The sequence below is a fragment of the Cavia porcellus genome, unplaced genomic scaffold (assembly GCF_034190915.1).
Source record: "Cavia porcellus strain 051 isolate PalLab524CR breed Dunkin Hartley unplaced genomic scaffold, mCavPor4.1 scaffold_19, whole genome shotgun sequence".
Taxonomy (NCBI): domain Eukaryota; kingdom Metazoa; phylum Chordata; class Mammalia; order Rodentia; family Caviidae; genus Cavia; species Cavia porcellus.
Genome location: NW_026947502.1, coordinates 6,782,969 through 6,808,297, shown reverse-complemented (window position 1 = coordinate 6,808,297; position 25,329 = coordinate 6,782,969). Strand labels below are relative to the sequence as shown.

The following is a 25,329-nucleotide window of genomic DNA, read 5'->3' as shown; positions in this document are numbered from 1 at the left end:
GTGGAAAGTGAGTTTACCAAATGCTGGCTGTTGGTTTCACTGTTCAATTGTCCAATCTGTTTTACCGATGGAAACTCAGACAAGCGAAGGATGAGCCCAGAGTCACCTTGACTCCATAGCTGGTTGGAGGACACCTGGGCCCATGATGCTTCTCTCCCTTCCTGTAAGGCCTGGGTGGTGCAAGGAGGACCAGCCTTGGTCCCCCAGCCGCAGAGGCTCCTGCTTCCCTGCACACTCTTGTCTTAGACACAGAGGCTACCCAGTTTTCCTTCTCTGAGGAATTCTGGTGCAGGGTGTCCCCTCGGGCGCCTGTGAGTGGCCCCTACAGGCATCTCTGCCCCAGAGCTTGAGTCCAGCCCTGGCCAGCTTCCCAATTCCTGAACCAAAGTCCACTCGGGAATCCTGACCAGAATTTTCCCTTTGACTTATCCTCATCAGAGTGCCGGCATGTTAGTTTGTGAAGAAAAACACAAAGCTTAGTTCGTTTTAGACCCCCAAGACCTGGGAGCTATAGCAACCAATCCCACATAAATAAACATCTGTCCAAAGGGCAAAACGCCTATCTATGGAGCTCACCGACACCCTGTATCCATCCACCGAAGGTTCTTGCGTGATCCAAGGCCAAGAAAAGGATGCGTGGATAGGTTTGAGGGTCTCTTAAAGCCCAGTGCTGGGAGTTATTCCAGACTGGAATCTGGGAAGAGAAAATCCCTCTCTTATCTGATCCCTCTCTTATCTCTGTTATCTGATGAGTAGTCTGAAGTGCATTCACTTATTGGAAAGAGAACTGACTGGTGGTCACCCTCATGCAGGACACTGCTCGACATCCTCGGAACATGGCAGGGAAAAAGACATGTACGGCCTCTGTGGCAGGGGACACAGGCGGCTTCTGACTGTGACAGCACAGTAAGGAAGTGGGGGCAGCGGAAGGGCGTGAGCCCTGCCAGCCACCAGTGCGAGAGGCAAGGAGGAGCTCACACTGGGGCACCAAGGGGGTCTTCCTGAGGAGGAGACATTAGAACAGAACCCTGAACAACAATGGTCCAGGCAGGGGATTCAGAAGGCAAAGGGTCTCTGGCAGAGGTGAGGGTAAGGGCAGACCCTGGGCGGGGTAGGAAAGCTCTGAGCAGCTGAGGCTTGAGAAGAAGCTGGTGTGGCTGGAGCAGAGCCGTAGGGGAGAGGGCGGCAGGAAGGGCAAGGCACAGCGTGCAGAAGCTCATGCTGAGGATGCTCTCTCTCAGCCTTTTCGCTTCTCGTGTCATTGAAACCCAATCTATGCTCAAGGCCTGCCTCTTTGTCTTAAGCCTTGGTTTTTTGAGGCAAAGTCTTGCTATGTAATTCACACTGGCCTTGAACTTACTGTGTAACCTCAAATTTGGTCTCCCAAGTGCTGGGATCGCAGGTGTTCTCCACCATGTCCTGTCAAGGTCCATCTTTTCTAAGACGCCTCCCCCAGTCTGAACCTCTAGGAGAAGGCTTCAAGTCTGTACCTCTCTCGTGCATGTGGCTGTGTGCCTAACGCGGGTCCGATCAGCAAGATCCAAAGCTTCCTGAGGACAAGAACCAGGCTATTAAGCCTTGTACCTCCCAAAGGGGCAGGCTTGCAGTAAATAGCCAAGACCTGCTGCACTGAGAGTTCTAAACCAGGCTGGGCGGGACGGCACACACTTGTAATCCTAGCACTTGGGTGGCCGAGGAAGGAGAGTCTCGAGTTTGAGACCAGTTTGGTTTACACAGTGAATTCAGGACTGGCCTAGATTTCCGAGGGAGAGCTTGTCTCAAAAACAAAACAACAAAACAAAACAAAAAACAAGAAAGAACCTAATTCAAATGTAGAACTGACTCCTTTAGTATCACTTTTGGCCAGTCCTGTTAGGCAAACTACTGACCCTCCATGAAAGAAAAGGGCTTAATTGTGAAACCTGCGTCAAGGGTTTGCTATGAAGATTAGAGTCCCCAGGAAACCTGGGGCAGTGTTGCTGCTCTAATTATCAGCAGCCTTATCTGGAAGTTTAATCCCTGCTGTGCCTAACTGGAGTTAGAGACTGTCTCCCAAATCGCCAGGAGGATCTCACAGGCTGGTTCTGTCTGTCCCCCACACACCCCTCCTCCATTGCTACAGCCTGCTCAGCATTGCCCCATGGGAGGGAGGACAGGCCAGGATTGCTGGGGACCTGAGGGAATCATGCCTGCTCAGGACTCAGGGCCCCCAAACGGGGAGGAGGAGGAGGAGGAGGAGTAGGAGGGAGCTGTGCCGGGCAATTCCAGCCCTGGCACTGGTAAGTCCAGGCAGGCGGCCTTGGGTGTCTGCTCAGGACAGCCCACCACAGGGAGAGGAGGAAAGAGAGAGACAGGGATATCTTGGGCTCTGGGAGAGGGGGAGGCCAGCCCGGGGAAGGAGGAGACAGGGGAGGGGCTGCGGCTGGAGGGGGAGACAGACCCAGCCCAGAGCTCTGAGTGGCTTCCTGCTGCCTGTGTCTAAACCCCTCACATTCCTGCGCCCCACCAGACGCCTGGACACGCTCTGCTGCCGCCTGCCTCCAAGGTAGGTACCGAGGCCACCCGGCCGGTCCCCAGCAGAGCCTGCATCTCCAGAGAGGCAGGGAGCTCATCTCCATCCGCTCAGGGCCCTTTGCTTAAATTAAGGACTCGGTCCTGGCCAGTGGGTCTGTCACCTGTTGCTCTTCAGGCGGCCGAGTCAGTGGGACCCCTTTTAGGTCTGCAGGACATGTCTCACTGTCTCTGTCTCTGTCTCTCTTCCCCTCTTTGCCCGCTTTGGGAATGTGGCCGCCTCCTCCCCTCCTGGGAATCTGATCCGGTCGCAGTTGCCATAGGCACTGGCCCCCCTGGCTGGCAGTCGGCACTGTTCTGTGCCCTGTTCCGAGAGAACAGACCTCCTGGACTTGGTTCTGAGTCAGGGCCGCTGTTTTATAAAGTGACTGCATAAATGATGATCCCGAAAGGCCAGGTTTTGATTTTTTGAGACAGGGCCTAAAAGGCAAAAGTGAGGCTTTTCCCTTGTTCCCCTCCTGCTGTCCATCCTGCTTCTCCATGTGGGCAGTTGCTGGGGTGGGGGGCACAGCCAGGTTTTGGGGGTGCCCACAGCCCCCGCCCAGGGTTCCCTGGAACAGGCCACACAGAACTTACCGGCCTTTGCAGAGTATGGATCTGAGAGCGCAGGGAGGGTGGGTGTGCGGGGGGGTGCAGGAAGGGGACTGTGGAAAGTAAAGTGGAGCCCCTATGGGGCACCCGTGGGCACCCTTGCACACCCCTGTTTTAAGAAGTGCAGTCTCTACACAGGAGTAGGTCCAGCCTGGCCGGTGTTAGCTCGGGGTTTGCCCTCTCTGTACACCCTCTCCCCCAGCCCTTCGCCACCCTCTGAGTTGTTGACTGGATCTGTGTCCTAAAGACACTCAGAGAAAGGGGGTGCTGAGCTGAGTCTCCCCAAAATGGGAAAAAGAGAAGCAAGGGTGTGCATTTTCTTGAAGAAGGACCCTTCTTGCATTAGAGACAACACTGGAGCTGTGGCTCTCCAGGGTCACACTCCTGCCCCGCTGGGGACCCAGAAGCAGACCTTGAGCAGGAGGACCGGCTGTGTTCAGGGTGATCTGAGGCAGCCACGCCCCTGGATTTGGCTTCCCTGTCTGTAAAGTAACAGGACTAGCCTTTGGGGTCCCTGGGGTCCTCTCAAACTGTTTCAAGGAAGGTTAACTGTCCTCAGACGGCCTTTAAGTGGGCTTCAAGGTGTCTACAGATTCCTTCCAGCTGTGTGCATCGTGGAGAGAGTCAGACAGACACACAAACAGAGACGTACACTGCTTTCAGGCTGAAGATATTTCCAAGAGGGCTGCCTCTCTCCCACAAGGGACCAGAGGGCATGCTGTGGGCTTCAGAGTGGGGAAGGGAAGCAAATCTGTATTTGCAGGAGGTAGAGTCTCAGGGTGGGACGCTTTTGTCCCTCGGGAGCGGCTGGGGGAGAGGTAACCGGAGGCCATCAGCTGCCACATCGACAGAGCCCAGCGGGCTTGGCGGGGGAGGGGTGAAGGAGGCGCGCAGAAGGGATCAGCCTCGGAAACTTCCTCCGAGCCCCGCCCTCCAGCGCTCTTCCCGGCCGTGACTCACTGGGCCAGGAATGCGAGTTGCCACGGTAACCTCTTTTTCAGGGTCTCTGCCCCGCTGGTGGGGAGGGGGAGAGAGCCAGACTCGAAATGAACAGCCCGCTCCAGCCCCCAGATACAACCACAGCGACATATTCTAGGCCCCAAGACGTCACCTTTTGTTCTGGCTATTGGAAATGTGCCATCTGACCTTAAACTTTATTCGCTCTCTTTTCTGAGCTCCAGTTTTGGGGTCTGCTCTGAGCAGCCAGGGGCCCTCTCAAAACAGGGCGTGGATGTGAGATGGTGGACCGCACACCACTTACAAAGCCAGTGAGTGCTTCTCTCCGAGGTGGTGCAGTTAGAACTAATTGAGTCACGGCATCCGAAGAGCTGGTGAAATCACTCTGTGCTTTTCCCTCTGATAGCTGCATCATTCTGTGTGTTATATTCGACTGCTCATCATTGACAGCCCTGACAAGCGTGTCTCTTCAACATTACATCGTTCGAGTCCTTTTTTTTTGGTTGGAGGCAGGGTCTCCTATATAGTTAAGGCTTGCCTTGAACTCACTGTGTAGCCCAGGCTGGCCCTCAACTCAAAGTGACCCTCCTGCCTCAGCCTCCAGCTGGGAGTACAAGCATGCATCACCATATCTGGTTTAAATTCATTTTGATTTGGGGAACTCCTTGTGTATTTCTCCCTAGTGTCCCGTAGGAAGAACTGCACCCCCCTCATCTTTTTGAGACAGGCCCTGAGCTCACTTTGTAGCCCAGGCTGGTCTTGAACTTGCAAGGATCCTGATCCTCCTGCCTCAGCCTCCCAAGTGCTGGGATTACAGGCCTGCACCACCACACCCAGCTCCGTAGAAAGCATTTTGGCTACAGGTATAAATAGAAGTGGGTTTTAACTCAGTGTGTGATCTTGGCAAAGGTGCTACTCTTCTCTGGGCTCAGTTTCCCCATCTGTTAAATGGAAGATCAGAGCTTGTGGTCTCCAGACCCCCTTCCAGCCGCTCAGGCTTCTGATCCTAAACCTGGAAACTGCTTTCTTTGGAAGGAATGGCCTCCACCTCTGGTCAACCCCCCCTCCCCCCCAATCTGTGGCAAAAGGCAACAAAGCTGGGAAGGGCTGTGGGGCAGCTCTCGGGTGCCTGCTCACCACGCCGTGATCTGTATTCACCTATAAGACTCCACTGCGTACAGCAGAGCTGTGGCTTGCCCTTCAGGACAGTGACCTTCTTCCAAAAACAAGTTATAAATAGGAAAGTTAACAGAGGGAAGGAAAGCATTTGGTTTGCGGTCCTTTGGGTGGATCTGTGAGGGTGCAGGGACCGACAGGGGCAGACACAACCCCGGGGACCCTGGGGATAAACATCGATGGCACCAATTGGCAGCCACTAGCATGGCTAAAAATAAACTCGGGTGAACTCTAGGAGACACAGTGACACCCAGTGCCTGCACACGCAGACACATCCGCCACATACATCTTCATGCATGTGAAACCTGTAACCCTCATTTCTCACAGGCCGAAGCAGACAGATGCTGAGTCAGGACACGTGTACTTAACACAGACACCATCGGGTGTGCAAACACACGCACAAACAGAATAAGGATCATGACAGACACAGCCACATGACACACATAACCCATCCCCCCAGCCCCATGGCCCTGAATTTCAGAGGCAGAGAAATTGAAGCTCAGGGAGGGGAAAGGGCTCACTGGAAGTCACCCAGCAAGCTGGGACTGAGCCATAGTACCTCCAGATGTTTGGAACCATCCAGATGTTCACCCCCACTCTGGCTCCAGCTTGGGTGGGGTACGCCATCTAGCAGGCCAAGGCCTGGGGATAACAAGCAATCAGCAGCTCGTGCTTTCCCCTTAGCTGGCCTCAGCAGTGTGTCCCACCCACACAGCAGTGGTAGTGTCGTGAGGCCCCCAGGCCCCACGGGCTTTGCTAATAAGTGGCTGCTCCTTTGCTGGAAAGAAGAAAAGGCCTGCACGGAGCTCCTTGCCAAGCCCGGGCCCTACGGAAGCTACCGCTCCCTCCCGCCCCCACCTGTGACGCCCGAGCCAGCTGAGCTGCACAGGGCCCGGCCAGCATGCAGTGACTTGATGGACTCATTCAGGAAAACGGCCTCCTCCTCCCCCAGGGCAAGTCTTTCTGGGCACAGCAGCTCTGCCTGCCCTCAAAGGTCAAGCTACATGTCGGTAGGGAAAATAGGAACGGAGGCCGCGGCTCTCTCCAGACTGGTCTGTTCAGAAACTTGGTATTAACCTGCTTCCTTAGGAATCCACCTGGGCCACGGCGTGCCAGGCGCGGCGTTAGGATCCAGACTTAGTGGGTAACAAAAGCAAAGCAAGGCAAACACATAGAGACTTCTGAAGTTTGGTTCAGACACCAGCTTGTTACACGACCTGGATTGAGTTGTTTTCCCTCTCGGAGCCTCAAGTTCATTATCTCTAAAATAATAGACGTGGCAGAGCCCTTCCCTACGGCCTGGCAGTGCCAACACATTGGAAGTCATTGACAGAGGAAGGGCGTTGGGAATTCTGATGCAGCTCCAGACTTTGGGGGTGATGGTCACGTGACGGGCTAATGTTTGCCACATGTGCAAAGGTGGGGGAAGTGGAGGCACTGGCACCACGTGTTTGGTGGTTTGGGATCTCTGAGGGTTTGTCCCATTGGACAACCCGGACTCTGTAATTTCTCTTTCCCTCCATTTGTGGTCAACCCAATGCGCTGTTGGCCTCCTAGGGGGCGCCGAGGAGGATGTCTGCCGCCCTGCCCTGCACCCAGATAGCGGCAGTGAGACGTGGCATCTCGGGAGAGTTTAGGGCATCTCAGATTCAGGAGCCGCCTCCAAGTCGGCCCAGAACCGCTCCAGTCCTAGGCTTTCGCATCCACACAGCTTCCCTTAGCGTCTCCACTTCCCCAACAAGAAATAAAGTGTTAGAAGTGAAACCAGGAGTCCAGGCGGCTTCTGCCTGAGTTGACTCCTAAATCTGAGGTGTCTGCAAGCCCAGCACACAGAAGCCTGAGGCAGGAGGGTCAGTGGCTTGAGGCCAGTTGGGAGCGATATCCTGAGTTGAAAAGAACCTTAGGGGCGACCTTGGCTGGCTTTCCAGCTGTTTCTAGGAGAGCTTAGAGGTGTTCCGAGGTGCCTCGCCCTCCGAGTACCTAGGACTCCTCTGCTCAGCTCCACCCTGGTACACTTTTATTTGTGTGGTTTTGTTTTGGGGATGTTTGTTTTGACACAGGGTATCACTATGTAAGGCAGGCTGGCCTTGAACTCACAGCAGTCCTCCCTCCTCAGGCTCCTGAGTGCTAGAATTACAGAGAGGTACAGCCCCCCACTCCGGGTGGGGGGAACGTTCATGGGAACGTCCCATTCCCATGTTTAAACAAATGCAGGTTTCAGCCATCTGAAGTGGTGGGCGTCTGCAGAAGACTTCATTTAGGGGAGGCTTCTCTGCTGCGCCTAACTCAGAACTGTAAACAGCTTCCCCGTCGTCGTACAGGCAGCCAGGGGACTTGTAGTGAGAGCAGGGAGTTTATACAGTGCCTGGGGCTCAGGACCCCTGATTTCCACAGCCTGTGTGTCATCCTGGAGCACGAGCAGGACTGCCAAGTGTTGTCGCATGGGCCACACTGGCTGGACCTGACCTCACTGAAACCCCTCCACCTCCCACTGGCCCTGGCTCCTGCTGGGCCTGGCACACGTCTGCCTTCAGCCTTGTTTTCCTCCCTCTGGGCTTGTTTACCGCAATGTGTGATTTTTGGATCCTTGTTTCAAGCCAAACAGTGGGAGGGAGATGCTTGACTTGCGTCAGCACCTTAGCGAGAAGCCAGCCTTGGGCCTGGCTTTCATCACTGCAGCCAGGGAGGTTGAGTCCGGCTGGGCTGGCTCGAATCCCCCAGGCTGACAGGACGAAGTCTCCTTTGTTCCACCCCAACACCCTCTCCCCTGGGCCTGCAGACAGAAAGCTGGGATTTCTGCTCTGGATTCCTGAAGGCGATGGGCACTCTGGGGTGTCTGGGTTCTAAGATGTTCTTCCTAACAGTATTTCTTACCTTATATTCTCTCCCGTAAATCACCTGTGAGCTTCTCGAGGTGGCTATGTTGTTCTTCCCTTTTTACAGATGGAGGAACCAATTGAGGCCCACAGAGGCAAAGTTGAATTCTGAAGGGCACAGAAAGTGACAGAGACGGGATCTGAATCCATGCATTCTGGTTTCTGGCCCCATGAGCTTCCCGCTATGCTACACTGTCTCTATAACCATCTGTCTACCGTGGGAGCCAGTAGCCATGGGTGTCTCTGTGGCTTTAAATGAATTAAAATGAAACCGTTAAACATTCTGTGCAGTAGTGGTAGCCAGGAGCTGCCGTATTGGACAAAGTAGATGTAGAATATTTTCATCATCACTGAGAATTCCTTGGGATTGCACTGCTCCGTAAACACTTTCTACTCAAATTAGATTTAACAATGGTAAGTCAGATTCTGTGCTTCACCTCTGAGAGTTTACGATTCTGAGTCCCGTGGTCTTGAATTCTGTGATTCTGAGAATTCAGCTACTTTTCAATGTCCAGGGAGAGCCCAAAGGAGGCCCTTTATGTTTCAAGAGCCTGGCTGTACTTTTCCATCCCCAGAGCCCTTCCAAAGGGTGAGGAGTGACCTCGGCCTCGGGTCCTGCTGGCAGCCAAGGACAGGTTTTCAGCAGTCTCCAGAGCAAATAAAGAGGCAAAAGGGAAGCACTGGACGTACGGAACTGGAGGCGGAGGGGGCGAGGACGCCTGCATGTAGTGACCACAGAGCCAAAGGAAACACCCCTCCGGGGCATTTCCCTCTAGCACCATGGAGCAGATTCAGGCAGCTGAGCTCCCTCCATTCAGGTGACCACCTGGGAGGGAGCGCTGTGGGGTAGAGGACAGGCCGGGGATGCCAGGTCCTCAGCCAAGCTGGGCCACTCTGGCATGGGGGCCACTGGCTGTCAGCCCGCAGCCTCTTTCCTCTCTAAGCTCTGTCTTCTCATCTGTACCGTGGGACCTCGGTGGGCTGCAGAATTATGAAGCCACACTGGAGAGAATAAATATCTGCATTGCCATGCAATGTGACACCACAGAGGAAATTTTCACCCTGGGCTCTGACTTGTTGGTGCACCGCTCTGGCTGGTGGTGTTGTGGAGAACATCAGAGAGGTGTCTCGAGGCTATGCAGGGACCAGCTGGGACTATCCAGGACAGCCTGGCTGCCTCCCTGGCCGCTGGCCTGGTGTCTGAGTTCCGGGTCTGAATGGGTGGGGCAGCTCCGCCCTAAGATCCTGGCGTCCTGTCCTGTCCTTATCAGTCTCTGGCTCCCTCTCTGCCTCTCTCGCTTTCCCCCTCCCCTGTGTCTGAGTGGGGGGCCCCAGGGCTAAGGGCAGGTCTTCCACTCCAGCCTTACACTCCTCATAGGAGCGTGGGACTGAGACCTTTACAAGGACCCTGCCTGCCTCCCTGCGCTGACTCATGGCTCCAAAGGTTAAGACAGTGCATGTGAGTCTAGAAACTGCAGGACACTGCAACTCCCCAGAGATGGTGCGCTGCACAGGAGGCGTGCTGTGCAGCTGGGAACAGGAGGACAGGACAGCCATCGTGGCCCACTGAACCTTGCTGGCCGTGGAGCGCAGGGACTTTGCCTGCCCAGATGAGGGACACGGACTGGGGGATCTTGGTGTTTCCAGCTCCATAGCCTGAAGCTTGTTCCCTTTCCAGTTCTCCCCAGGCTTTTCCTTCACGGAGGTGACATCTCTGTCCCCGTATCCCAGACAGGGGACTTTCCTCCCCTCTCCGCCAGTTTCTCTTAGATCCTTCACCTTCAGACAGCCTCAGACAAGTCCCCCATTGATGGATTCTCTTGGGTTCCTTTGGTCCAGAGCCACCTGCAGCCGTTGCTTTGCTTGTGTCTTCCAAATGGAGAAGCAAGAGGGAGACTTTTCCACTTGAGTCTGGAGAGGGACAAGTGTATGACTGTGTACGGAGGAGAACGTTCCAGAACCTGCCTGGGCTCCTCCGGGGCTCGAGGCCATTGAGAAGCAAAGCCAGGCTCGCACGGCAGTTCCTCTAAATTCCTGTGGGTTTTGGTTCCCTCACACTCCATCAAGGAGGGGCTGAGGTCTTGTGCCTCTGTGAACCCCCAGTAAAGCTCCATTAGTGCAGCCTGCTCGTGCTGCCCAAATCCAAGGGAAGATGGGGGACCCCAGGGAGGGGACATGTACCAAGACCAGCATGTTCCTGTGACATTTGCTTTGTGTTTTGGTGCTGGGAATTGAACCTAGGGTCCTACACTCGCAAAGCATGCGCTTTCCAGCTGTGCTGCACCCCGACCTTGCCTGTGATGTGACGGCATTTTCAGGACCCAGTCGGCCACCTCTGATGTCACCAAGTCTGACGTCTCAAGTGATGGGGAACCAATGCATAAGACTTATTCATAGTAATGAGGTTAACAAGAGCCCCTGGCATTAAATTCCTTGATGTCAGGGTCCCTCCCACCACTGTGCTTGGCTACTTGAGAAGACCTGGAAGGAACTGGATGAGCCTTGTGTGGAAATTTGGGGGATTAAGGAGAAAAGAGGTGGTGACTGCTGTCCTCGAAAAAAATGCAGGGGCAGGAGGAGCAGGCTTGTTCTCTTGGCTGAAGAAGGAGGCAGGGTAGACCAGAAGTTTGAGAGGCATATTTGGATCCATGTAAGAAAGAACACTGTAAAAGCCCTTGGGAAATGGAAAGTCGGTGTGTTAACATAGGAAGTGACATGTCCCCACCACAATTCCTCAAGTAGGGACGGCATTTTGGTACTGAGTCATCAGTGGGGATTCTGTTCCAAGATCCCTTATTGTCATGAGTATTAGAATCTAGAGCTAAGGTCTTAGCAGTGACCAGAGCAGGCAGGGGGAACTTTCTAGATTTCAGCTAATCACCTCTGTGCAACTTGTAGAAGTATTCGGAGAGTTTGTTTGGAGGACCCAAAGAAGTGCTGTCCTTTCTGGGTAGAATGGAGAAAGAAGCCATCACCCTCAAGTTTCCGTGGGTCACATCCTGAGGCTGTTGTGGGAGTGTGAATCTCATGGTCTCAAACTGCTGAGAGGCCTTGATGATTGACTTCTCCCTGTGCAGTCCAGGGTGGGGTGGGGGGGGCAGGGGGGAAGGGGAGGGAGAGGAGGAGGAGGAGCGTTAGGGAGTAGGAAAAAATAATATTTGCACACGAGGGATTGAAGAGCCCTTCATTAAGCATCGACCAAATTTGATGAATTAGCCCATTGCTTTTGTTGAATTGCTTTTTAAAAACCTAAATAAATGGATTTAGAAAGAAGACTTAATCCAGGATTGGTGGCACATTGCGTTACTCAGGGAGGCAAGGGTAGGAGGATTGCAAGTTGGAACCCAATCTGGTCGATTTAGTGACTTAATGAAACCCTGGCTCAAAATTTAAGAAGGTGGCAGGGCTGGGGAGGTAGCTCGGTGAGAATGTCCTGGGTTCAATCCAGGCTCCACAAAAGGAAAAAGGAAGACACAAAAAAGACTTATGTTGTTGCCATAAATGGAAAACTGTGTACCTTGTCATAAATAGAAGGAAACTGTAAAAATGAACACAAGGAAAACAATACGGGCTTCACTGGGTTGCAGCTGGATACAGTTCCTGCGGCACTGCTGAGCCAGAGGGCAGCTCTCTGTGTTAACCAGGACAGATGAGCACCTGAGGTTTAAACACAGCCAGCACCGAGCCCAGACTTTCTCCTTATATAGTCAGGACTGAGCCCATACTGAGTGGAACCGACTTCCTCTCCTCTCCCTGCCCGGGACTGAACAAGCGCCGACTCCGAGCAGCTTGGAAGGCTCAGGCGCTCCGGAGGAACTGCACAGGGACGCCTCCCTCACCTCTGCCTGTCTCCGCCCTGCAGGGTTCCCAGCACCATGAGGGCCTGGATCTTCTTCGTCCTTTGCCTCGCTGGGAGGGCCTTCGCAGCCCCTGTAAGTACCTGAAGATCCCGCCTTCTTAGCCAGGTCTAGGCCTCCTGAGTGTGTCCAGGTGCTGGGAGGGGACGGGGACTTCCTCATCTCAAGTTACTTTCACTTTTTCAAAAATTCATCAGTTTTCAATGAAGCCAAGAAGAGCAGAAAAAAACTTGGAATAAGGTACCCTGGGTCAAAGTTCCAGAGAAGCTGTGAAATGAACTTTGTAGCTGTCCAGCCTCCCAGCAGTGGACTGGGCAGTGGCCTCTTGGTCTCATGAGCAAATCAAGCAGTGGGGATGGGCGGGGGCAGTGCTGGTGGGGAAAGCACCAGAAGGGAACCAAGTCCCACGGAGAGGATGCGTTAGGCTCAGAATCAGTGGCGTGATTGCATTTGCAAGCAACAGACTCTAGTCTGACACCTCAGGCAGCAGAGCAGCGGTGTAGGCACAGAACATAACAGCAGAAGCTTTGGGAGGACCGCAGAGGGGCCGCTCTGGGCTCGGAGGCAACGGCAAGTGCACAGGCTCTGAGATGCTGCTGTCTAAGGGAATCAGCTTCCGCAGTTTTCACATCTTGAGAGAATGAGCCAAGAAGATTTAAAAAAAATGAGGGAGGGCCAGGCTGGCTCGGCATAAATCCTAGCCCTGCTTCTTGGCTAGGGGAGGGTGGGACAGACACCCTGACTAGGGACAGTCACTCCCAGGGTGGCCTGCAGCAGGACAGGAGTGGGCGACTAAAGAGGAAGAGGAGGAGGAGGAGGAAAAGGATAGGCACGGCACAAAGAGTATTTCTTTCAACCTGGAATTCCCTCCTCCTCTTACCGGGAGGTGGATGGCAGACCCAGGATGTCTTGCTCAGACTAGCAGGTTTAGACTAAAGATTTGGCAAGTTTGGCATTGCTTTTAGAAGCAGCCCCAGAGCCAACCAGAGGCCTCAAAATTATAGGCTGTCTCGCCTCCTCCTTCAGATGGCTGAAACCTGCTCTAAGTGGACATGGCAGGAAGGGATTGCCTAATAGTAATGATAGTACTAGCACACCGAGGGAGGATCTGACATCTTTAAAATTCACACTGTTCGTCCCCTCTGGCTGTCAGGTTTCCTATCTGTTCAACCAGGGGAGTTATCTGAAAGCGGTGGTTTTCAGGCTCTGTAGGCGTTCGATGCAGCAGGAATGCTTTGCAAGCTAAACCTTTGATAGGCTGGAGAAGCAGGCATAGATTATGACATCAAAGACCTCAGACAGAACTAGAAAAGGGCAGCCCCAGGGGGCTCCGAGACGCTGCTATCTGAATGAAACTGTGCCGGTTTTCATGGTGAGAGAGAATGCCTGTGTAAAGTGCATGAAATACAAAATACGCATCCGCTATGCAAAAAAGGAGCTGCTCCCAATTGTCTGGCTTCTCCGTGGCCCAGTCCCCAGCACGGGGTCCCCATATGCTGCTCCCTCCCGATTGTCTGGCTTCTCCGTGGCCCAGTCCCCAGCACGGGGTCCCCGATACACAGCCTTGGGAGTTTCCATCGAGCGGCTCCCCAGCTCCCCCAGCTCGCTCAGGACTGTTTCCAAGGTGAAGCTGGCCCGGGCCCTGAGCTCTCTGACCCTGCTCTCTCTTCCTGCAGCAGCAGGAAGCCCTGCCTGATGAGACAGAGGTGGTGGAGGAAACCGTGGCTGAGGTGTCAGAGGTATGTGGCATGCATGGCGGAACCCCAGTCCCTTCCCCGGGCAGTCCGGGCAGGTCCCATGGGTCTCATGCTGGCATGGAGTGTGTGCCAGCACACCCTGGGCACCCCCACATCTCAACATGGTGCTGGACGGGTCACCCTCAGGCCTTCCCCAGGAGCCTGCCTTTGAGAGGCACCCTTTCCAAATCCTTTAGTTTTTCACTCAAGATCACCCCTAGTCTCTCCTTACATAAAACAGATGAGAAGCGGTCTGCTCAGGTTGCTCAGCAGGGGTAGAAGGCTTGGAGTTTTCTATTTTTCACTACTAGGGATTGAGCCCAGGCAGGGCCTTCACCCTGAGTTGTGTGCCCAGCCCTTTTCAAATGCTTTCTTACTTTGAGACAGGGTTTCACTAAGTCACCCAGATGGGGCTCAGACCTGCGATCCTCCTGCTTCAGCTCCTCAGAGTGCTGGAGTTACAGGGGCACCACCACGCCTGCCATGGGCACCCCTTCTTGCCCTGTGACCTTTGGTGGATTGCGAGGCATCACAACGTAATTAATTCCAGTGCACTGATAATGCTTACTATAAGATTAATACCAAATTAATGCAAAATGTGGTGGCTCACACCTGTAATCCCAGCACTCAGGAGGCGGAGGTAGGAGGATTGTTTTGAGTTCAAGACCAGTCTGGGTTACAAAGTGAGCTCAAGACGCAGCCTGAACTGCACAGCGAGATGCTGTCTCAAAAAGACAAAAAAAAAAAAAAAAAAAAAAAAAAGAACAAAAACAAACTAACTTCATACATGACTAAAGTAATACTAAATATAAGATGGAATCTAAATCCCCGGCCCTGGCCTTTGTGCTGAGATCAGGACCTCAGCCACATTTCCACCTGGCCATCCCTGCTCCTTACGTGTTCCTGAACTTTCATGTGACCCCCTCTCCCTCGGGCCCCTCTATGGGTTTGGGACACGGATGGGGAGCATTTGACTCATTCCTTTTCTTCTGTTTCAGGTGCCCGTGGGTACCAACCCTGTCCAGGTAGAAGTCGGAGAATTTGAAGAGGCTGAGGAAACCGTAGAGGATGTGGTGGCTGAAAGTAGGTCCCTCCGCTGTGACTGGGCACCTCCAGGCTGCCCCTGGCTGCCTGGGCCTGGGGCCTGACAGAGGCCTCTGGGAGATTCCTGCCAGGGAGGGGCAGGGTGGGGACCTCAGCGGCTGCGGGAGAGACTGCTTTGACCCGGAGGTGGGGAGTGCGCTCTGGCGCGCAGTTTCTGGAATCTGGAAAGATCTATTTATAGCAGTGCATCCGAGCTGTGAATGCCCCGGAAGGAAGTTCCCCAGCTGGATGTGCCCCCCTCCCCCCGCAGCTCTTTGCCCTGATTCTGCAATTGGGTTTCACATTCCCACTGGGGGCCTCCAGTCACGTCTGGTCGCTGAGCTCTCCCACGGCCTCTGTCCCAGTGAATCTCGGAGGCCAGAGGTCAGGAGCTTTCACACTCACTGGCCTGTCTGATTTGTACTCAGCCCAAGGAAATAAAGCTATGAGGAAATCAAGCCTGACATAACTCATAACGCTGCCCGCAGAGATGGTGCCAGAAGTAGGGATGGCCTAGGGCCTCGGGCTGGAAGAGCTGAGCCGGGGCATCTGTACCCGAGGCTTTGTGAGCACCGGCTTTGCAAGCTTTGAACCTAGGCTTCTCGGGACCACTGTGCTGCTCCTTCGAGCACCAGTCTCCCACCTCCAATGTGAGACATTATCCTCAGCATCTCTGGAGGGTTACAAGACAAAGCATTGGAGTTCTTGGCCCAGAGCCTGCAGAGTGGGTGCCCGATAAAGGACACTTAAAATATCCAGAATTAAGGCATCAGGAGGTAATGGCTAGATCAAGCCCTGTCCCTGAGGGTCTGGAACCCTTGTGGGTATGGACGGAATGGTGTCTCATGGGTGTCTGCACTGAGCTTGGCAGGAGAGCCTTCTGTTGGAGGAGGAGATTCAGAGTCCTTCCCTGACCCACACCCACCTCATCCGGTGTTTACTGGAAACTATTGTCCAGTGTGGGCCCTGGGCTCCTCTTCCTTTTCCTCTAGGGGCACTTGAGTCTTGTTTTGTTGGTCTTGCAGCTCCTTGGAGCTATAACAGCCGACCTTTTAAGCCATTCTAGGGGCCAGGGGTTTAGCTCAGTGTGCAGCGCCTGCCTGGCAAGGGCAAGGTCCTGAGTTCAATTCCTGGTACCAAAAAAGGAGAAAAAGAAATCATCCAAGCCATTCTAGAAAGACTACTTAGAATCCAGAGATGCCTTACGAAGTGACTCAGCTGAGCACTGAGAACTCAGCCCCTGGCGAAGCCATCTGGATGGCATCTATTTTGGGTTCCCAGACTGAGCATCTGTCTCTGCAAAAGTGCCTGGTCCTGACCTGGGATTGAACTCTGTCTCTAGACTGAGCCAACGGTTCCCCTAGATGCTGATTGCTAGGCTCAGGAGGGGAATGGGGAGGATGCCCAGACCCCAGATCGGGGCTGCAGCCAAGGACCATCTGTGCAAAGTTGTCTAGACCAGCTTGGGCTGTGATGCTACCCCTGGGTGTACCAACCCTTTGCTCTGTGTCCCAACAGACCCCTGCCAGAACCACCACTGCAAGCACGGCAAGGTGTGCGAGCTGGATGAGAGCAACACCCCCATGTGCGTGTGCCAGGACCCCACCACCTGTGCCGCCCCTGCTGGCGAGTTTGAGAAGGTGAGGGCCGAGGAGGTGGTGTGAACCTGTGGCACGCGCGCTGTAGCGGGCACACAGAGCCCCCTGTTGGCACTCGAGCCAAGCATGAGTTGTTTTTTCTAAACTAAAACCTCAGTACTCAGATTTGATTGCAGCATTGGCATTTTGCAATAAATAAGTGGGTTTGGGGTTGCAGTTTGGGTACTCGGTCTTAAAAGTTTCACCATCACTGGGCGGAGGGACTAGGTCTTTAGGAATACTGTGTGTCTGCCAGAAATTTCTGGGTTTGGTGGCTCTGCGGGGCACTTCCAGGCTCACTGCCATATCCGGTCACAACAGAAGAGGGGAACCGAGTCCGATGAGGTGCTGTCCAGCTCTGTGTGTCCCCAGCAACTGATGAAAACATAATCAGCACCCCCAGGCTCTGTGCTGTGTGCTGGAGTCGGGCTCCTGGGGCTCTAGGATTCTGTACCTTTTCCAGACTCAGACAGCCTCACGTGAGGCTGTCTTCTCCGTGGCTTAGCAGGGTGTCATGCCCAAAAACGTGGGTTCTGGGGTCAATCTCATCACCGTCGTTTGCTAGCTGGAAGATCTTAGCTAAGTCGATGAGTCTTTTTAAGTGTCAGTTTTCTCGCTGGGGATTTAGCTCAGCGAATAAGTACCTGCCTGGCATGCACTGTGCCATTGAGCTAAATCCCAGGCCCCCTATTATTATTTTAAACAGAAAAAAGTAAGAAATCACAATGAAGCAGAGTTTGAAAACAGGATAGTAGTAGGAAAAAAAAGCAGGCCAGTAGGAGAATAATAATAATGAATGCATCGCATATTACTATATGCACAGTAGTTGCTCAGAATATAAGATACGGGCATGAAACATTGTCCAGAAAATGACTAGAAAATTTCCTGTCAGTGGACAAGAGGAACCAGGTGTATACCTATCCTGACTGTCTTGCGTTTAAATATTTTTTCCTTTTTCCTTCCTTCCTTTCCCCTTTCTGTCCTCACAATTTTTTTTTTCTTTTGAATAGTTTTTTCCCAATCACACACTATCTACTGGACATTTAGATCATGTTTACTCTTTCAGATTCTCATACTAGTGAGACAATAACATGTTTTCAGATTTTGTTTTGGTTTTTTTTTTTTTTTGTCTTTTTGTGTTTTTGAGATAGTCTCCCTATGCATTTCAGGCTGGCCTTGAGCTCACTCTGTAGCCCAGGCTGTCTGGAACTCGTAAGGATCCTCCTGCTTCAGCCTCCTGAGTGCTGGGATTACAGGTGTGAGCCACCACGCCTGCTTGTTTTGGTTTTTTGGTTTGTTTGTTTTTGTTTTGAGTTAAGAGTCTCACTGTGCAGTTCAGGCTGACCTCAAACTCAAGGTGATCCTCTTGCCTTAGCCTCCCAAGTGCTGGGGTCACAGGCGTGTGCCATCATTCCTGGCTTGATCATACTGTGTTTACACGTGTAGGTCTGGTTTATTTCACTTACAAGTATGGTCTCGAGTTGCATCCATTTACCTATATGAGTCTCCAGTTTATCCTTCTTTATGCCCGAGTAGTACTCCATTGTATCCAATAAAACACACCTTTTTTGGTCTATTCCTTGGCTGATGGGCATTTGGGTTGCTCAATGTTTATTGTTAAGTCTTCCTTCCTCTCTAACTCCCACCTCTGTGTTCAATGGTCTCCAGTACCCAGCAATTTTCCTGCAGCAGTGGTGTGTGAGCATCACTGAGTCGGTGCAGGCCGTACAGGCCGAGACTCTGGTGCTCCGCCTGCAGCTGTACTCAGTGCTAAGTTCTGTAGCCATGACTCAGCAAGGATGTTCTGTAAGCATGACTCAGCAAGGATGTGGAGCTGGATCAGGGTCCACTGAGTTCTAAGATTCCAGCCCATCAGCAGGGAAGCAGCTCAGCCAGTCAGAGCTGGTTGCTGTACCCACAGTGTGGGCATCATGAGCCACCCTGGATGGGAAGGGACAGCTCGGCCACAGTGCAGGCCCTGCTGCCCAGCCTGTCCCGTGTACCAGCCAAGGCCGGCCTCAACAGCCAGCTCCCTGGGACAATGCTCCCTGGCCTGTTGTGCTCTACTGTCTTTGCTCCCCTTGTCTTTTTCCGGTCCCCACCTTCGACTTGACCCCCGGTGAGTCCCATGTCTCCCTCCTTGACCTGGTTGTGCCTTTGTTCTGAGAGCGGCAGGTGCTGTCTGAGTGCCTGGACACCAGCCTGGAGTTCTCGGCAGCGTGGCTTCTTGTCCTGGCCATGCCACAGACTGACTGTGTGATCCAGGGATGTGGCAGGCCTTGCTTGGCCCTTGGTGTCCCCATCTCTGAGTGGACAGAGGGACTGAGGGGGACGCCCTGTGCTTGGCCCACAGGTGTGCAGTAATGACAACAAGACCTTCGACTCCTCCTGCCACTTCTTTGCCACCAAGTGCACCCTGGAGGGCACCAAGAAGGGCCACAAACTCCACCTGGACTACATCGGGCCTTGCAAATGTGAGTCCGCGCTCTGGCCTCGCCAGCCTCTCGGTGCAGGGTCAGGGCTCTGAACTGCGCCGATGCTGGCTGGGTCAGCTGGGGCTGTGTGATCTTGAGCCAATTTCTTCCCTCTGTGGGTCTCAGGGTTCCCCTTTATACAACGAGATGATTGTCTGTGAACTTCCTTTTGACATTCTCAGCTCTTGCCTGCCTCAGCACCATGCATGCTGTGCAGCCTCAGCCTACCAAGTATTCTAATGGACTCAGGACTCTGGTCTGAGTGCTTTATCGTAGGGGCATGCCCTGCAGCCCTCATCTACCTCCCTTGTACTCCACGGCTTCCTGCCTGACCTTGTGAGACTTGTGGCAGCCACGCTCTCCTAGAAAGCTGAGAGTCAGTGCTGTGGCCCTGGTGCAGCTTGACATTCGTGGTAGCAGCTGCAGGTTTTGCTGGCTGTGGCGTCTTAGTCCATATCCTCTGTCATTTACAACCTTGAGGCCACGCTTGTCTCCCAAAGACAATTCCCACATCGTATCTCTGGGACATCTTGACACCACGGACTGCTCACCTGCCTCAGGTGTGCAGGCTGCAGAGGAGGGGGCAGGGAACAAGATTCTAGGTGGGCTTCACCTTACTCTCCTGGTCACGGGGCTTAGGGTGTGACATGGGCAGGGCAGATTAGACAAGTGTGAGGATTGAGGATCGGGGTCCTGGGGTGGAGACCAGGAGGGTTCCGAGGAGCCTTTGCTAAGTGGCTTTTGTTGGACTCCCAGGCGCACTGCCCACTGGCTCCAACTCCTGGCCCAGGGAGGGTGGCCCTGACTGCATAGGGTTTCCATAGGCCTGCAGGGCAGAGGACCACATCCTCCACCTCCCCCAGGCAAGCAGTTACCCCAGGTGCCTGGTGAGGCTCCACCTACGTGACCCAGAGCAAGTCCCTTCCCTGCACGCTGACCTCTGTGAAGCACCATACATGAGGGACCTGGGATGAGTCCTGCAGGTGTGGTGCTCTGGGATCCACATTCAAAGTGCCAGGACGGAGTCCTCATCTCTTAAGAAAGCTCTGGCGGTTGAGAATTTGTGATTCCTCTATTTCCCAGGGGTGGGTGTTACTCTCCCAGCAATGACCTCACCAGGGAGGGCTGATCTCTGCTAGGATCGCAGCCAGAGCCATCGCCAGGAAAGGCACAGGCCCTGGGGGTGAACTGAGTCCCCAGGAGGTGGGGCCTGGACCGAGGCCGTGGAAGCAGCAGCCACAGCCTCGCACCTCCCCGCCTTAGAAGCGCTCATCTCCCAATACCTTTGCTCGTGGTCCCGGGCAGCAACTGGCACAGAGTGGGCATGGGTGTGGTGGGGGAAGGGAGATCGGGAGCTCAGGCTGATCACCGCTGTTCTGGACCCTAGACATCCCCCCCTGCCTGGACTCTGAGCTGACCGAGTTCCCCCTGCGCATGCGGGACTGGCTCAAGAACGTCCTGGTGACCCTCTATGAACGGGACGAGAACAACAACCTGCTGACCGAGAAGCAGAAGCTGAAAGTGAGTGGATCCCTTCCAGCCGGCTCCAGGGCGCCTGCATGTGCGGCCCGCTGGCCTAGGGCTGCCTGAGATCCAACCCATCCTGCCTATCGTGGGTCCCCCCGGAAGCCAGCACCCACTGTTCCTCACTGTGCTCGAAGACTCCTCATGGGCTGTAAATCTGAGACTCTGACAGCCCCAGGGGAAGGAGGTGTGTTCACTGTGCTCAGCCCAGCGGCAGACAGGGACACACACACAACCCTGTCCCTTTTTCCAAGAATCTCACACTGCCATGAGCGTATCAAGCACCCCATAGCGCTGATAAAATGCAGATTCCTGGGCCCCACTTTGTCCTGGTGAAGCAGGGACTCCAAAGCGAGGCCCAGGAAGCTACAGTGAACACACTGCCCAGGTGAGCTCTATGTGGGTAGCTCCAAGGAGCAGCCTTCAGAAGCCTCCCGACCCCCACTTTGGGGAACGATGAATCACTGGCTCCTGGCTATGCCCCTCCCCGCTTTGTAAGCTTTGCCCCAGCTTTTCAGAGGTGGCCTGGACAGTCTGCCCTGAACCCTTGGTTACCAGCGTCTCTGTCCCTACACAGGTGAAGAAAATCCACGAGAACGAGAAGCGCTTGGAGGCCGGGGACCACCCCGTGGAGCTGCTGGCCCGGGACTTTGAGAAGAACTACAAGATGTACATCTTCCCTGTGCACTGGCAGTTCAGCCAGCTGGACCAGCACCCCATTGACGGGTAGGATCCCGGGCCCTTGGGACCACTGGGTCCATTCGGGTTTGGCCCCGGTGTAGACAATCAGGGGTCACGGCTGGGAAGCTCACTCACTGCATGTGGCCAGAAAGCCTCGTGGCAGCTGCTGCACCCACGCCGAGCCCACAGTGAGCCTGGGACAGGAGCCGGGGCATCCACACGTAGGCATCAGGCAGTGAGGAGGAACCCTGAGACCCTCCAGCCCAAAGACGGACATCAGGGGGACTGAAAACACCACTTCAGGTCTGCAAGTGCTGGGCTGTTATGTATTAGCTTCAGGGTTAGGACCGGCTCCAGCAGTGCTGGGGCTAGGGTGGGACAGCTGTATCCTCAGGTCCTTCAGTTGAAAGTGTGGGAGCAGCACAGCCCTCCAGACGTCTGAGCTCTACTCTGAGGCCAGTTCTGAAGAGCCAGCTAGGCCCCGTGAGTTCCGGAGGATTTGAATTGGTCCCAACTGCATTGCAAGGCCCTGGCTGAGGGCTCTTGCACTAGCCCAGTGAGCAGGAGAGCAGGGCAGCAGCCTTGCGGAGGCAGCTGGCTGGAGAACACATGTGTGGTGCTGTCCATGAGGTGCCCAGCCAGGGACCTTAACAGTGCCTAGAACTGACACTGTTCCTTCTGGCCTGCTCTTGAACAGAAAGCTGTCCTGGGTGGCTCGGCTCTCCTGGCTCTGGGAAGCTCTCAGCCTGTCTTCTCCCAGGCCCTGGCTGTGGCCAGGATCCAGCTGAGCCATTCTCTGTGGCTGATGGGGAAGTCACGGGGGAACATCTGGAATTCGGGCTAAGCAATCAGACCTCAGAGGGTCACGGGGCCCTGGAGGGAGCTTCCAGATGGGGATGCGGGGACTGCATTTGGGAATATGCTCTGGCCTGGCGAGGAGGGCCTCCTCCTCCTCCTCTTTGTCTTGTCTCAGAGCTGTGGGTGACCTTGCTTTTGTCCTTGCCTCTTCCCCGGCCTCAGTTTCCCCACTAGTACAGTGAAAGGGAGAGTTCCTTCCTGTTCAGACGTTATGCATCTCCTTCTGTGGGTCGGGTGGGGTTGGGAGATCTGGGGTCACAGTGTTTCCCAGAGTCCCTTGTAGGGAGAGCACCGCAGGTCTGAGGCAGAGAGAAGACCAGGATCTGGACACCTTTCCTTCTGTGCCACAAGGCAGACTTGCTGGCCCTCTGCTCACACTTGTGTGTGTGTGTATGTGCGCATGTGTGCACATGTGTGTATGTGCGGTTCCTCACGCATGCTCACTGCCGCCCGCCTCTTCCCCACAGGTACCTGTCCCACACCGAGCTGGCCCCCCTGCGTGCCCCCCTCATCCCCATGGAGCACTGCACCACCCGCTTTTTTGAGACCTGTGACCTGGACAATGACAAGTACATAGCCCTGGAGGAGTGGGCCGGTTGCTTCGGCATCAAGGAGCGTGAGTGTCTGCAGGCAGCAGCCAGGGGTTGGGGTGGGACAGGGTGGGCGCTGTCTGGCTGCCCGCATGTCTGTCCCTCGTGGGGCCTGTCTGTCTGTATCCTGCTCTCCCTGTCTGGCTGGGCCTTCATCTCTTGGGCATCTTCTGGATTCTTTTCTGTCCATCTGAAGGACTCTTCCCCTCTCCTGCCTCCAGTATTAGCCCTCGCTCTGGGCTGAGCACCAGCAGGCCAGGGAGGGGCGGCAGGAAGTGGACTTGGCCTCATGTCCTAAAGACAGGCCCTCTGAGCTGGTCACTGGCTCCTGCCCCTGCTCCTGTGGATCGGGGGGCACCCGGCCACCCCTCAGTAAGCATGTTGGCATGGACGCAGTGCCTCAGTTTTAAATTCTGTCTTTTCTTGCTTTGCAGAGGACATCGACAAGGATCTCGTGATCTAAAGCCAGCCTCCACCCGCACCACCGGATTCTCTCTCTTTGACCTGTCCCTTCCCGTCCTCTTTCCCCTAACCCCCCCAAAGTTTAAAATGTTTGGATGGTTGGTTGTTCCGCCTGGAGATAAGGTGCTAACATAGACATTAACGGTGCTAAAACAGGAAATCGTAGCCCACGTCCTGACACTCTCACTTGTAACTCCGCGCAGAGGCCTCTGGCTCACCCACTAACTCAAGGCCCTGTCCCTCTCCGCTGCAGGCTGCAGCTCTGCCCCGTGTCTTCCCGGCTGCGGGGCCGGTTTGCCCACGCTGCCCTGCCTCGCACACTCTGCACCTCAGACTCTCTCTGTGCTTCTGCTTGAAGCTCGCATTCACCGAGCCAGACCTTCGCGCTCATTTTAGTTCACAGGGTTCGGGCTGCCTGGGGTCTTCCCGGGCGGCTGCGGGGAGGCAAAGGAAGTAACGGACACAGCGTGGCTTCTGGGACTGCAGGCCCAGAGGTGGGGAGAGAGCCCGCCTGCCAGGGCCTAGAGAGCAGGGCTTGTTTGCAGGCTTGGCTGAGAGGGGAGAGGGAGGTGCTGGGCTCTGTTCTGGTCGCGTGGACTCTCCTGGCCATTTCCTCCTGCGCTCTTCTGAGCAACTTCTTTGCACACGAGGCTGTTTGTTCCAGCTTGTGGGGGCCGTGGCCAGTGGTTCTCTGCGGGGTAGATGCGCATGTCCCACAGGGTCTCTTCCCTCCCTACTTCTTTAGGTGGCTTCAGGCTTCTTTCTTCTCAGGGGCTCCACGGGCCAGGAGGCTGTTTCAGGCACGAAAGCCAAAAGCCAGAGCGAGACTTGGAAAGTTGTAATGAAGAGAAAGTGGAGTTGGTGAATTGGTTGTGTTTTTTTTTCATATTTGGAAGGCTGTCACACATGTTCTAGCATATTCCACCTTTTCTTTCCCCCTTTTGTCTCCTATTAATCAAAGTCATTGGGATGGTCAGATCTCACAGGCTGAGAACTCGTTCACCTCCAAGCATTTCATGAAAAAGCTGCTTCGTATTAATCATGCAAGCTCTCTCCATGAAGTGAGGAGTTTGACGAATCTTTCAAAATAAAAAGTAATGACTTAGAAACTGCCTTCCCGGGTGATTTTGCATGTGTCTTTGTCTCAGCCACTTTATTACCGAGACACACAAAGACATGGGTGCACAGGACCGCAAACAGTGCTCTGTGATCACCCGGACACCTGCGTGCCAGGGCAGCACACAGAGGATGTGGGCGTCCTCTGAGCACGAATTCAGCTCGTTTTTTTGAACTGAATTACCTCTGGCCCCGCCCATTTTCATTATTGCACTTTCATTAATCTCATTCATCGTACATTTGTTCATTCATGTATTCAATAAATACTTCTGTGTCTGTTCTGTATCACACGGGGGACACAGTTGCAGCAAAACAGACAAAGCCTTTGTAGGTTCGGAGCTTACACTCCAGGAAAGGAGACATTAATCATTGTGCAGTTGAATATAAATTGTGAGCTGTCATAGGTGCAACAGAGGAAGAGTACGGGCAATCATGAGTTAAGGTACAACAGAGTGCTAACGTTATTGTAGTACTGTATTAGTTGCAATATTGGTTAGTCGCTAGGGGGAGTTTTATGAGTGATACTAGATACACTGTGTATTTGCTATGAGCCTAGCATTTCTGGCCCCCACAGTCCTTTATGGTAGCTCCATAAAGGAGTGTGAGTGGATTTAGATTTAAAATTCAGCTCCTCAGTACACTGCCTGTGTTTCAAGCGCTTGACAGCTGAGCGCTCTTGGTGGAATGGGGTGATCTCTTTGAGCTCATCAGAAATCTGTGGGTTACCTGATTAAGAAATTTTATTATGGGGCTGGGGATTTAGCTCAGCAGCATAAGCGCCTGCCTTGCAAGCAGGCAGTTGAGAGTTCGATCCCTGGTACCGATGAAAAGGAAAAAGACAAAAAAAAAAAAAAAAAGAAATTTTATTAGTATACCTGTGCAGTACATGACTTTACTCATCATGTGGAGTTGGTGCGTGCACATAGCACATCGTAATTTTTTTCACCCCCTTCTACTCCCTTCTGCCCCCTCCCTAGCTCTTGGTCCCCTTCCAAAGCTTGTCTGTCATACTACCGTGACATTTCAGGGCCAAAAATGTGCTCAGGTGCAGTGGGCCACACAGTGGTCAGATGTCAAGGCGAGACTTTCCCCTTTATATTTGTGATGACAAAAGTAATACAATCACTAAAAAGAAAAGAA

General features: G+C 53.9%; 1 protein-coding gene across 1 annotated transcript; it reads left to right on the top strand.

Annotated features, from left to right (window-relative positions):
• Positions 1 to 2,344: 2,344 nt before the first annotated feature.
• Positions 2,345 to 24,186, top strand: Sparc (secreted protein acidic and cysteine rich). Its single transcript, XM_003464476.5, has 10 exons — positions 2,345 to 2,545; positions 12,034 to 12,103; positions 13,705 to 13,767; positions 14,763 to 14,847; positions 16,366 to 16,487; positions 18,838 to 18,958; positions 20,346 to 20,479; positions 21,060 to 21,208; positions 22,489 to 22,637; positions 23,046 to 24,186. Exons 2-10 carry the CDS (start codon positions 12,047 to 12,049, stop codon positions 23,072 to 23,074), a joined length of 909 nt encoding a protein of 302 aa, XP_003464524.1. The 5' UTR covers positions 2,345 to 2,545; positions 12,034 to 12,046; the 3' UTR covers positions 23,075 to 24,186.
• Positions 24,187 to 25,329: the final 1,143 nt, after the last annotated feature.

Excerpts from the sequence above, each read along its gene's own strand:
- Sparc (XM_003464476.5), top strand. The coding sequence starts at position 12,047 with ATGAGGGCCTGGATCTTCTTCGTCCTTTGCCTCGCTGGGAGGGCCTTC. Across the intron at positions 13,768-14,762 it reads CCGTGGCTGAGGTGTCAGAG|GTGCCCGTGGGTACCAACCC; the intron begins GTATGTGGCATG and ends CTTCTGTTTCAG. Across the intron at positions 20,480-21,059 it reads CCGAGAAGCAGAAGCTGAAA|GTGAAGAAAATCCACGAGAA; the intron begins GTGAGTGGATCC and ends GTCCCTACACAG.